The sequence below is a fragment of the Sminthopsis crassicaudata genome, chromosome 5, assembly GCF_048593235.1.
Source record: "Sminthopsis crassicaudata isolate SCR6 chromosome 5, ASM4859323v1, whole genome shotgun sequence".
Lineage (NCBI taxonomy): Eukaryota > Metazoa > Chordata > Mammalia > Dasyuromorphia > Dasyuridae > Sminthopsis > Sminthopsis crassicaudata.
Window position 1 is genome coordinate 172,285,960 of NC_133621.1, and position 14,390 is coordinate 172,300,349.

General features: G+C 33.9%; 1 protein-coding gene across 2 annotated transcripts in view; it reads left to right on the forward strand.

Annotated features, from left to right (window-relative positions):
* ITPR2 (inositol 1,4,5-trisphosphate receptor type 2) overlaps positions 1-14,390 on the forward strand; it is a 507,042-nt gene that overhangs the window by 156,242 nt on the left and 336,410 nt on the right. For both annotated transcript variants that reach the window (XM_074268787.1, XM_074268789.1), the window contains exon 10: positions 7,042-7,086. In XM_074268787.1, the coding sequence (XP_074124888.1) occupies positions 7,042-7,086 (45 nt within the window). The remainder of the gene's footprint in view (positions 1-7,041; positions 7,087-14,390) is intronic.

Consider the following 14,390-nt stretch of genomic DNA (forward strand, 5'->3'; position numbering starts at 1 on the left):
ACACCATCTTTTTGCTGTCTTTATCTCTTTCCTGGCCAGTCTCAGCCATCTTGAGCTTTAGCATTCCTGACACTATTATTACAGTACCTTATCATGCTTTTATATTCATCTGCTGCCTGCCCCTGTTTCATCTTCTTTCGATGTCTTTTAAAAATCTAGTATGTCAGTAGTTTTCTAGTGCATCTACACCAATTTCTTTAGTCAATTCTCTCTTTGCTTTCTCATTAGAATTTATTTTAGAGACCTTCTCATTTCTCCTGGTCTGATTTTTAAAAATATTTAGCATATCAAATCCCAGCTATAGTTTTTTTAAAAAACCCATATGTTCTCCAAAAATCTAGGGTGTATGTCACTTTATAACTTGCTTTCTTTTCCTTCCTTCCTTATCCTAAACTGAAAGATGGAAGACTTACTTTCTTCTTCTCTCAGGGTTTTCCCATTTTTATTTCATCAATCAATTCCTTCTTATAGGTCAGAATAGTAGCTCTTGTTGAGTCCTCTGTGTTTTGGAGGATGAAATTATCAGTAAGGGAAAAAAGAAGAAATTATTTTCTGCTTTGCTTTTGGAAGTCAAAGAGAACTTCAGCAGATTTGTGGATTTTAACTAAAACATCACCTTCTTACAATCACACTTTATTTAGCTTGTAATATAATTTCTAAACTCCTCAATAATTTCCTATTTACATTCAAGACATCTGGAGCATAATTAGATGTCAGTAATACTTTTACTTCCTGTCTTTGTTGTTCTTTACTTCAAGTGCTCTCTACCATGCTTCACCCCTTAAGTTCCTATTTCGTTTCATGTCTTGTTAATCTAATGTGCTACACGGGAGCAGATGTACTAGGTAGCTAAGTGTCCTGATGGATAAAATAATGTATTGGACCTGGAGTGAGAAAGTCAGCAACACCTGAACTCAAATATGGCCTCAGAAACTTACCAGCATTGTGACCATGGCCAATTCATTTAACCAATTTAACCAATACCTGCCTCAGTTTTCTTATCTGTAAAATAGGGATAAAAATAACAGTACTGAGAACTGTTGTAACAAAATGAGATATTTGTAGAGCACTTTGTAGACCTTTAAGTCCTATATAAATGCTAGCTCTTGTCAATATTGTTATATTGCTGCTCCCTCTTACTTTCCCCTTTATCCTGTTCCTTTTGAATAAGATCTTCTCTTCCAAAGTCATATTGGAGTCATGTGTCACTTACTATCAAAGCTTAATGATGTCTATAAGGTCAAATATTCCTCCTTCTCTAGTTCACTCTCTTTAATCTGTATATTTGCATTTATATCTGAGATGAAAGATTTTATTAAAGATTTCTTTCTTGGGTATTTTCTTCTCTGAATTATTGGCATTTGTATTGCTTCTTTCCACAATGGAGACTATACAAAAATGGTTTTCTTTTCCCCTTTCCTCTTTACAGTCTTTTTGATTTTTCAAGACTGAAGAAAAATGTGTTTTTATCAGTCTTTTTAGTGAACTCCATCACTTGAAGGAGTATAACATTCTCATATTTTAAGCTATGGTCCTGAAATTTATATTACATTGTTAGATATCGTCTTTTTAACCAAATATTTGCTTCCCAAATATGTCTTTCTTTTCTGAATCCATTGTCTTAAATTGACAGTGATAGTGAAAGTTCCCATGGTTTTAAAAGGATTGTTTTAGGATCTGCTTTCTGGAAACCTTTCCTGATCCCTATTGATTGTTAGTTTTTTCTGCCTCCTCAAATTGGCTTTTATTTAGCTAGTGGTATGAATGTTGTAGCTCCTGAAAGGATGAACTTCTTTTCTATTTGGTTTGTTTTGTCTTTGGATTTCTAGCTGGGTGCCTAAATAGACTGACTTTAGTAGTAATGAGCAATATTTTTGACAGCCAAAAAATTAGCAAAATTTTAGGCTATCTTAACAGAGTACAGTGCCCAGAATGAGGGAGAAGTTAGTCCTCCTGGTCAGATCATGTCCTGAGTTTTATTTGAGTTTTGGAAGCTCCTTTTAGAAAGGATATCAGTAAACTGGAGAGTGTTCAGAGAAATATGACCAGGATGGTGGATAACTTTAGATGAGGATGGAGATCATGCCATCTGAAATAGAGATTAAAAAAACTGAAGAAATTAGGGATATTTAGCCTACAGAGGAAAACATTTTGGTGGGGAGTAGGAAAGTGGGGTATGATGGCTATCTTCCAGCATAGGATAGGTTGACATGTGGGAAAAAAGAATTAAGTTTATTCTGCTATAATTGGCAAAAAAAAAGGTCAGATGTAGGTTTTTATATAGTTATATACATATATATCTTTTAGGAGCCATGGATATAAATTATAGATTTAGGTATTGTAATGCTGGAGAAACCGAGGCAAGATAGAGATTAGAGAGTTTTTAATATTTTATTTGAAAGGGTGAGATTTACTGGGACCAAATGGAACCATGGTTTGGTCCTAGGGCTGAATGAGACTATCATCTCCAAGAATCCAGCAACCAGCATTGGATGCAAAGATTCTGTTATGGAGTAACAAGAACGATGACGTAATGGGAGGGGGGCGCCTGGGATGGGGATGATATAATGGAGGAGTCACCTGATATTCTAAGGATGTCTAAGATATAGGATCTTTATCCTATCAAACATTCTGATGATTAGGAGGGAAGGGTGGTGTTACAATTGAGCATTACAATTAAGAACTGAGATAGAACAATTTAGGGGAACTGGGTCTGGAGAATTAGGGAAACTGAATGGGGACAATAAAAGGAAACTATAGCACAACAGTATCATGTAAGGATAAACTTCCTAAGAATTAATATTATACAAAAGTGAGATGGGGAGAAAGCTATAAGAACAATGACAAATATTTCAGAGAAATGATGATGCAATATTCCATCTTCCTTCTGAAAGATGATAGATTGATGGATTTAGGGTTCGGAATGAGACAAATAATATAGAGGTACATAAACTTATAATAGCTAACATTTAGGTAATGCTCACTACATGTTAGGCACTATTGTAAATATTTTGAAATTGTCTTATTTGTTCCTCACAACAACTCTGGGAGATGAGGAAATTGAGGTAAACAGTGACCTAGAAGTGTTTAAAGCTAAATTTGAATTCAGATTCCCAGATTTCAGACCCTGTGCTCAATGTTCCTTACCATTTAGTAAGTCCAGATTCTAGTCACAGACTCAGAGTTTTCTCTGAACTTTATAGTTCCTTCATTTCAAAATAAGGAATTAATCTCTACCCTACCAATTTCTCAAACATGTTATGGAAATCAAATGAGATGATGTATGTGAAAATTGATACATTCTTTGAAAACTGGAAAACCCTATACAAAGGTAAAGTACTATTATTAAATTCAGCTAACAGACATTTATTAAAAGCCTTTTGTGTGTAAGGTACTATGTTAGGCTATGAAGATACATAGATAAAAATAAAATTGTTAAGAATTTACATTCTACTTGATTAAATTAATAGAACAAACATTTACTAGAGAACTGGAATTTAAGTGTATCTTAGAGGACCAAGATGAGTTAATTACTGAAGAGCATTTGCATATACTAGAATGAAATTTTTATTTCAAAGTAAAATCATAATATCTACTTGTAATTATTTGTATTTAAAGTGCATTTTCACAGGAGAAATTACACTGATTAAAAAAATTGCATCTATTGCAAAGGATGAACAGGGATATAGTATCTTTTGGAGATAGGCACACTTAATTTAATGCAAGAAGAGGTAAAGTATGAAAAGAAGAGATAGAAGATGTAAAGGAGTTTAGGGTTTTTTTTTAAACAGTTAAGTGGGTGTGATCCAGAAGAGGAGATGAAGTAATTCATTTTCCTCCTTTTTATTGGAGAGATGGAGGGTAATAGGCAATGGGATGTTGGTATCTGTTGTGTTTTATTTGATATTATCTTTTTTTTTTTTCTTTTGTATGTGTATGTACTTCAGAGAAAGGTTTATTGTGGGGGGTAGGAAGTGTGTATTCAGAAATTGTGCTGGAATGGGCATCTAGATAGTGCAGTGGATATAACATGCTGGGCCTGGAGTCAGGAGTCTTCAGAAGTCTTTCTCTTCTGAAATTCAAATCTGGCCTCAAACACTTGTCTGGGTGACTTTGGACAAGTCTTAATCCTGTCTGCCTCAGTTTCCTCATCCTCAATAAAATGAACTAGAGAAGGAAATGACAACCCCCTCACCCCCAGTGTCTTTGCCAAGAAAACCCCAAATGGGGTCACAAAGAGTGTTACTAATGAAGAGTTAGTTGGACATGACTGAAAAATGACTTGAATAATAATGCCAATTCAGAGAGAGGCCCAAAATGAAAAAAGGAATCTTGGTATTATCAGAGCACAGAGGATGGAGGGAGGTTTTCTCCTGTGGAGACTGATTCTCTGAATCTCTAAAATTTCAGGAGCAGGGAATGCAAATTTAGCAGCTTTAGTAGCTACCACTTGGTTGAATTCTGTACCTCCTACAATCCAATGGTAATGGAGGTTGGAGAAAGAAAAAAATAATGGAAAAGCATTTACTTGTTTACTAAAGAATTGTGCTAATTGGTTTAAGATAAAAGTATTAGAGTGAGACAGTCCCCTCCCCTTTGGAAGGTAATGAAAACAGTATTTATTTTTATGGCCATCCTTGTCTCCATTGTTGTGCCTCTCTTCCTGGAGAATGACACAAATTAAGTGTCTAATAAAAAGGTTATTGAGGATTTAATAACTATGGAGGGAGGAGGTAGAGATTTGTTTAAGGAGTCACAGGTATGGAGCTTAGAGAATTATTTACATATGATAAGGCACACCACTGACTCTATTAGATTTGGGATTTAAGGCTTTAGGTATGATAGCACCAGATCTTTGCTTGCACTATCAGGATTTCCAAGACATAGATGGGCACAGAGTGCTGGACTTAAAGTCAAGAAGATTCATCTTCCTGAGTTCAAATCTGGACTGAGACACTTAATAGCTGTATGATCTTGGGCAAGTCAGTTAACCCTGTTTGCCTCAGTTTCCTCTTCTGTAAAATGAGCTAGAGAAGGAGAAGGCAAAGCACTCCAGTATATCTGCCCAGAAAATCCCATTAAGATCATGAAGAGTTGGCCACTAATGAATAGCAATAAAATCAGTGTTTCTGGCTCCAAAGGTGGTGACTAAAGAGGATAAAAGAAGGCATTTGACATTACTGATAATTATTTCCTTGAATTTACTAAAAAAGGACTTAAAAGTCATAGTCAAATTATAGCTCTTAGCACTAGGATGTGCTACCAACAGAAACTGGTTTGATTTAAAAAAAAAATGACAGATGAATTTTTAAAAAGCTAGTTTTTTTTTAAAGTCTGAACTCTAAACAAAAGACTAATATTTCAAAACAATTACTTATTTAACTGTATTCAATTATTTTATTTCAAAATTGTCATATGTAGACCTAAGTTGTATCTAGAAAATATATATACATTAAGTCCACTTTCTTAGGAGGCATATTTCTTTATAAAGAGAGGGACTAGAACTGGAATTTCATTGGTGTAGGGGGAGCCCAGAAAGAGGAAACTTCCACTATCAGCATTGGTTAGCTCCTTTTCTACAATGTATAGATTTATAGAACTACCTGATCTACTAAAAGGTTAAATGATATTCCTAGGGTCTAGGAATTGGTATGGACTTGAACCAAGTATTCCTAGCTTCAAATTAAGCTCTCTGGTCACTACATCACACAGCTTCTTATTATATTTTAAAGGCTGAGAAATATCCTCTTTCCCTTTTATGACAAGAAGATTAGTCTAGTAATGTTTTTTTTCCTCAGGAATCTCTTTTCTTCTCATTCCCCAGGTGTAATGTGGGATGAATTTCTATTTTTTAAGTGCAGATGGAATAATGATCAGGATTTGTTCAGGTCAATTGTGGTTGCATGTAAAACATGATATTCTTTGTATCTTGAAAATAGGGAGTCCTAAAGTGTTCAAAAGAAAAAAAAACCTGTTGATATGAATAACACAATAAAGTTAATAATCGTCCTCAATAAGTTAATTTCTACCCTTGAGACATGTTACAAGATTCACTATATCACTTTCCAAGTTAGAGCCATCTAACAGTGAAGTTTTGGACTTTGCTGACAATCAAAGCCATAAGACTTCATCTGATCCTCTATAGCATTGTATTTACTTAAAAGGGGGAGGTAATTAAGAGGTTATTACCTTATAAAATTGACATTTCTTTTTCTAAGATCCCTTAAGCTTATAAGATCATAGACTTTGACATGTAGAGTCCAACCTCTTCATTTTAACTTTTTATCTACCAAATAATTGAAGGATAATAAACAATTTCTTCAACTTTTGTGAACAGAGGAAATTCTTTCTAGGCAATTAGTTAGACCTTAAGCAGCTGATTTAGTTATTAATATATTCTTGGTTTCATGGATATTCAATTCCATCAGTATTGTGGAATATTTAGGAATTAATATTTCACATAGATTTTTTTATTATAGCTTTTTAATTACAAAATATATACATGGGTAATTTTTCATCATTGACCCTTGTGAAAACTTCTATTCCAACTTTCCCCCTCCTTTCCCCCACCCCCTCCCCTAGGTGGCAGGCAGTCTAATACATGTTAAATAGGTGAAAGTATATTCACATAGATTTTTAAACCAAAATTTCTTGCCAAGTAATCGTCCCAGAGTCACTCAGCTGGTGCATTTTGGAGTTCTGATATTAGATCAGAATTTGCACCAAACTCTTCCTAATTTTAAGGTCAGCTTTCTCTCTACTATCCTATTTCTCTTTCTTTTTTTGCTTCTGTCATGAGAGTGGTTAGTTGAATCTATTTTTACTTTCTGTGGATTTTATTTAAAGACTTTGGTTTTGGTGTGTTCTGAAGTTCTTTGAGATTAGTATAGTTTTATCAGCAAGTGTGAGCATTTAGAGACTTTCCTATCAATAGAGAAACCATTATTTGGATACTGGGCAGAATAATTCTGATGAATGATTTTAAAATCAATTTAAAATTTGACTAAGCCTTTTTTTTTTTCATCTTTTTTTTTTTTCCAGCTCAATCCTGATTATCGAGATGCCAATAATGAAGGAAAAGTGGCGGTAAGTAGGCTTTTAAAGAAATAAAGGGAAACATAGTTTAGATTTTTTTTTTTTTTTACACTTGCAAATTTTAGTCTTTAAACATTAAGCTGAAAAATTGAAGTCTGACTACTTGGAAGAACAGGACTAAGGTATATTGCTGTGGTTGGAAAGGATTAGGATGTGACGCAGGTCTGTGGGAAGATTTTCAGTAACTGAGAAGATTTTGGCAGTCAGCCGCTCATTTTGGTTTATGAATAACTATAACAGAGAGAGCTGGAGGCAAGTGAAGTTGGCTTGATTCAAGGGCTTTTCCTCAGGAGCATATAAGGATTGGGAGAGAGAAGAAAAGGATTAAGGTCATGTGATGTGGCATGTTTTTAGTATAGAAGCAAAGTCAAATGTTTGGCTAGTCAATTGGCTTCAGTATTTTCTCTTTGGTGGGAAACTGAGGCATCAACAGTTATCAATGACCCTGATTTTCCATAGCTTTCCAATTTTCCAGTGGCTTAAAGAATGACTGTAAATAATTTCTAATTTTGAAGACATTCATTGAGTAGTCAACATCCAACAAATATTAATAACATATGCAAAATAAAATAATTGTAAAATAATTGTCCTATTCAAAAGCTTCAATAAGATATAGAGGGGATTTTGGGTTTTAAAGATTATTACAGCAATAACCAAATTCTGACAAATTCTACCATGCTGGAGAAGTTTCAAATACAGTCCTGGCAGCAAATTTTGTATCACCTTTTTGTGTGCCAACTTCACTAAATACAGAAAGGCTCATCACTAGAAATATGGTCACTACAAAAATGAATTCTTTGACTATGGAAATGCAGAAATGAAGGGACAAAAAGGATAAAGTTGCTGTAGTAACAATGGGAATATGGAAGAAAATGGAGGCAAAGGCTACTACTAAGATCCACAAATTTAGATCATTAATGCTAAATTAACTAAATATTCTAAAGATGAAATCCTTGTCCAGTGAATGATTAGAGAATGGGAATATTGCTGCAACTAAATCATGCCTATTGACATTCTTGCTATAAATTAAACCAGAAGATAAAAAGAAGTTGCAGGTATCAATCAATTATTTAAGAAGCATTTTTTTAAAAAACATCTATTGTGTTCCAAATCACTCTGTTAGCCCTAGGGATACAAAGAGTATGAAGCAATCTCTACTCTCATTGAACTTGCATTTCCCACCTTTCTTTACTCCTTTGGCACTCTCTGACTCATCCACTATGCCCCAGGAATTTCATCATTGGACCCTAATCAAGATTGAATGGCTCTTGGTACTCATCCATCATTATTACCCTCTATCTCTCAGATTGGAGAATCCAGCCATGAACTCGAAAACCTCTATGTTAGAAGGGAGAGTGGGATGTTAGGAGACACAACTTATTTCCCATATTCCCCTATTCAATGATTTCTCCATCATGGTATTCATTGGGTAGCTCTCCCTTTGTCTTTTATCTTTTTCTTGTATATTTATATAGTTGAACAGACAAGTATGTATAAAATATTCATAAGAGTATGTGTATATGTATCTATGTGTTTCTTTGTTTCTTTCCTTCCTTCCTTCCTTCCTTCCTTCCTTCCTTCCTTCCTTCCTTCCTTCCTTCCTTCCTTCCTTCCTTCCTTCCTTCCTTCCTTCCTTCCTTCCTTCCTTCCTTCCTTCCTTCCTTCCTTCCTTCCTTCCTTCCTCTTTCTTTCTCTTTCTTTCTCTTCCTTCCTCTTTCTTTCTCTTTCTTTCTTTCTTTCTTTCTTTCTTTCTTTCTTTCTTTCTTTCTTTCTTTCTTTCTTTCTTTCTTTCTTTCTTTCTTTCTTTCTTTCTTTCTTTCTTTCTTTCTTTCTTTCTTTCTTTCTTTCTTTCTTTCTCTCTCTCTCTCTCTTTCTTTCTTTCTTTCTTTCTTTCTTTCTTTCTTTCTTTTTTTCCTTCCTTCCTTCCTTCCTTCCTTCCTTCCTTCCTTCCTTCCTTCCTTCCTTCCTTCCTTCCTTCCTTCCTTCCTTCCTTCCTTCCTTCCTTCCTTCCTTCTATGTATATATGTATATGTATATATTTATACACATAGATACAATGACTCATCACAATTCCAAAAAATACTTGATGGATGCTATCCAGCTCTGGATAGGTAGTTGATAGGAAAGTGGAGATTGAAGCATATTTTCTTTTTTTCTCTTCCTTTTTTTTTGGTGGGAAGAATAAAACATTATTAATGCATGAATTTGTTTCCCATGAATGTTCATATTTGTAATGGATTTTGTTTTCTCATTTTCTTGCATTTTCATTGAGTAGGGGAGAGGGAAGAGTAAGAGAATTCACGATTGAAAATAAAATAAAATGAATTTTAAAAAATCAATGAGATGAGAACAATATTGAGGGAAAAAATGGCCTATGTTCATGGAATGTAGAGATAATGAAGTGAAGCAATGTGAAAGAAATCAAATCAAGAACAAAAAGGACCATAATGAAAATAATTGCAGCAGAAAAATTATATGAAGAAATTATATTAAAAAATACTTTAATTGATGACACTCATTTTGAATGAATTTGAATGAACTTTTATCAAGTCAATAAATCAACAAGTATTTCTTTAGTGTTTATTATGTGCCAGACCCTAAGCTAAAGAATACAGAGAAAGGTACAAATACTATTCATATAATAATGGGGGAAACAACATGCAAATAATTATGTACATAGAAGAGCTAACTAAGATAAATTGGATGTAAACTCAGAAGGAAGTCACTGGCATTAAGGGCAATTGGGAAGTTTGTTGCAAGAGGTGAAGTAAACCAGGAAAGTCAGGAGATGGAAATGATGGAGAAAATTCTGGGCATGAGGATGCCATTGAAAATGAATGGAGTGATGAAATAGATGAAATGTCCTATGTGAAGAGTAGCATGGAAACTTGCATTCCTTTAATGCTTAGTGATTTCAGTAAACCATGAGCATAGGGAAGAATGATAATTATGATGAAGTATCAACTCATAGAAGAGGTCCAAGGGTAGTAATCTATGAAAAAGCCTAAGTAATTATGAATACTTTTCCAAAAAGAGAGTTAGAAAGTATTAAACATGGTGAGTATTGAGTTGCACAAAAATGCAACTAATTCTTTTCTAACAGATGAGAGAAGATTGATCACTGATGAAGCTGTTATTTCATAATCAGTCATCTGTTTTATATCAAAGTTCTTTGAAAGCATATACTCTTAGCATCTATCATAGTTACAGAGCACATAGTATTGAGATTTCTTTATCTAATTAACACTTTTTATTATTACATTTCCCCCCTTCATCCTCAATGTGATCTCTAGGCCTTCTATCCATTAGTTCTTTTTTCAGGCCATTTATTAAAGGCCATATACCTTCTAAGCTTTCCCTCTCCCCTATCTCTATCCCTCAGGGAATCATTTCAACTCCATAGTATTATCTACACTCTTTTAAATGCCTTGTCTTCTTTTTTTCTGGACATTCATGCCTCAACAATTCCAACCTAGAATTATTCCATCACTATCTTCCACCTCTACTCTTATTCATGAGTAGCTGAATGGAAATGTAGGAAATTATGGATATATATGATAAATTTTTGTTATATAATCTTAGTTTGGCCACTGCAAATTCTTTTATGTCTCCCTAATCCATTTGTTTCTCCATAGTAGACATTCTAAACCTTGTCATCCCTGCTTGTTTCCTATGATATTACTTCCCCCACTATCTCAGCCTCATACCATTGGGTAAAAACACTTAATAAGAGTTCTTTGTTTTTCCTTCACATCTTATATCACACAGATGACTTTTCTACTATCTCTTTCTTCACTCTTATCTTTCATGAAGAGGTGGTCCTTCTTACCAAGGCCAGACAAATCACTCTACATGAATCCTTGACTTCATTTTATCTTCATCTTCTCAGGAAAACCAGTTCTTCTTATCAGACAATCCTTTTTGTAATCTTAAAGAGAAGGAGGAATCGGGGGAGAAATAGGAGAGAGCAGTCTTATGGAAAGTTAGAGAGAAGAGAGTGTCAAGGAAAAGGTGACCAACAATGTCAAAAGTTATAGAGAGCTTGAGAAGGTTGATGATTAAGAAAAGATCATTAGAATTAGCAATTAAGAGATTTTTTTTTTTAATAGTTAGGTGGGAAGCCAGACTTCAAAAAATTAAAAGAGTGAGCAAAAAGGAAATAGAGATACCTATTCCTTTTCTTAAGGAATTTAACTATAAAATGGAGGAGAGATCCAGGACGGTAGCTATGAAAGATAAACTGCCTGATTAAGTAAGAAGGATTTTTTTTAAGGATTGGGAAGATTTAGGCATGTTTGTAGACACTGTAATCTGTAATGTACTACCTAAGAAAATGAAAAGGGATCTTAAAAAAAAAATCAAATCTAGAAAGTTACTGGATTTGATTAAATTTACACAGAGGAGATACATTGTGAAGGAAAAAAAAAAGGAGGGCATTCAGGGGATTGATTGTCAAGATTTCTGAAGATTCTGAACAATTAAAAAAATTACAGATATTATTAATAAAAGAAGGTGATTTAAAAAATTTCTCTCCCCCTGATCAATATATTTACTTTCACATTTCTGCAAAATCTCTGAGAATGATTTACACAGGCACATTTTTGTGTGGTTCAGAAATGGTGAGGGGGTCACCATTTAATAAAAAGCTGGAGAGATCTCTAGAAGCAAAACAAAGTTTATTATACATTCTCAAGAGAAGGGTCTCCTATCCCTGGAGCAGACTATCAAAGGGAGGAAGCACCTTCTGGGGCAGGGTTAACACTTTTAATCCCTTACACAAATATCCCTTCCCACTACTGACCCTCATCCTCATTGGCTGAGGATCTTACATTCTAAACTCGAAAACTACCCAAGAAATTGAACTTGACTAATAAATACGTAGTTGGCCATATTTGACTGAAATAGGGAGAAAATGATGCCATGGGAAGATAGCAGGAAGGGGACTTAAATATGCCCTTGACTCAATCTTCAAAGTCCTTCAGGACTCTGAAGTAGATGAAGCCTTACTTGATTTTCACAAGTGTCTTGAAAGATCTCACCTCATTTCGTTCATTTTCTTTAATGGAAATATAAAAAGGGAACTTTGCAAACAGTGTTTGATAGTCCAGATCTAGTTACATAATTGATTGAAAAGGTGTTTATTGACCACACATTTGTTTATTGAGTATAAAAAATATTTTATTCAACAGAAAAAAAATGTAGGTTTTCCTTCATCATGTTTCTTATAAATTTGTTAAGATATACAAGATTTTTTGATAATGCAGCAGCATATAAAACCTTATTCAATTATCCTTTGATTAATATATGGAATATGGATATGGAGAGTTAGACTCATTAAAAGTATGTGCTGATATGGAGAAATCTGGAGACAGCAAGTGAGGCTCTCTAAATCATAACTGTAAATCATAAATCTTGTGCTGATTTTTGAAGTCTTGCAATATCATGGAGAATCTCCTAAGAGAACCAGTGTAGCAGAATGAAAACAGTCCAGGATTTGAAATAAGAGCATCCTGGTTTCAGTCCTCAGGTCTGTCTGTCACCAGTGTCATGTTGGGCAAATCCTTTCACCTCTAAATTTATGAATTATCTTTTTTTTTTTCTGAGGCTGGGGTTATGTGACTTGCCCAGGGTCACATAGCTAGGAAGTGTTAAGTGTCTGAGACCAAATTTGAACTCGGGTCCTCCTGAATTCAGGGCTGGTGCTCTATCCACTGCGCCACCTAGCTGCCCCTTAATTTATGAATTATCAATGGTACCCCTAAATTTCTCACAAGTTCAGTTTCACCATCCACATGGGGAAAATTGGATGAAGAATACTTATTGAAATATAGTTGCATTTCAACTACAAACAGTGAAAAGATAGCCCTTAAAAATGAGTGAATGCCCATTAGAGAATAATTGAATAAGTTATGGTATATGAATGTAATGGAATATTATATAAGAAATGACAAGCAGACAAGATAATTCTATGGAGTCAGTTTGTTCTTCCCTAGGGCCCACTTAGATACTAGATTGTTATCAGTGAAATGGTCTTTTGCTGGAGTTCATTCATCCCATCAATATGTTGAATAAGTGAATGAAAAAAAAAGTTGGAATTGTCAAGAACTGTTATAAAACTCCCAAATGAAATCTTCTCTTTAATAGAGTTAGAATGTCACATTTAAAAAATGACTATTGTGTTTTGTAATATAGTTTGATATCTGTGACTCTCACAAAGCACCTACCCAGTAACTTCTCAATAAATATTTAATGAATAAAAGATTACATAATTTATCTTTACATTGATCTGGGACTACATCTTTCAGAAAATCACTTCTAATCTACATTTTTTTTTCAGCTTAATTAAATTCAAATATTTATTAAGTGGCTGCAGTGTGTAGCTGGATGGTGCAAGATAAGAGGGCTGGGCCTGTGATCAAGGAGACCTCAGTTCCAATCTGATCTTGTATACTTATTAGCTGTGTGACACTGCCCAAGTCACTTAACTCTATTTGCCTCACCCATAAAATGAGCTAGAGAAGGAAATAGCAAGCCATTCCAGTATCTCTGCCCAGAAAATCCCTAAAAGGGTTTAAACATGACTTAAAAGACCAAATAACTGTGTAGAGTCTTTAGTAATAGATATTAGGGGAGATAGAGTGTTTAGTTAACAAGGAATTTCATTTCATGTTGCTTATAGTCTAATGGAGCAATAAATTTATGATATTCATGGAAAGTTTCAATTTATCTCATAATGGCCCTCTATAGATGGGATAGGCTGACAGGATAGGATTAAAACTTTTATCTACATATTTAATCTTATTATTTCAAGTCTATCTCATCTATTCATTGTTCTTTTTGAAAGTAAGGCTCCATTAATAAATAAAACTAAGAGTTGATTTTATGAAAAAGCCTACAATAAAATAGACAAACATTTGGTTTATTTGATTAGAAAAAAAAGAAAATAAAATTATCAGTATCAAAAAAAGAAAAGGGTGAATTTACTACCAATAAAGAAAAAATTAAAGCAATAATTAGAAATTAGTTTGCCCAACTATATGCCAACAAATATGAAAATTTAATTGAAACGGATGAATATTTACAAAAATATAAATTGCCCAGGTTAACAGGAAAAGAAATAAAATTCTTAAATGGCCCCCTTTTAGAAAAAAAAGAAATTGAATTAGCCATCAATGAAGTCCCTAAGAAAAAATCTCCAGGACCAGAGGGAAATCACAAGTTAATTCTACCAAACATTTAAAGAACAATTAATTCCAATAATATATAAACTATTTGGAAAGTAGGCAAAGAAAGAA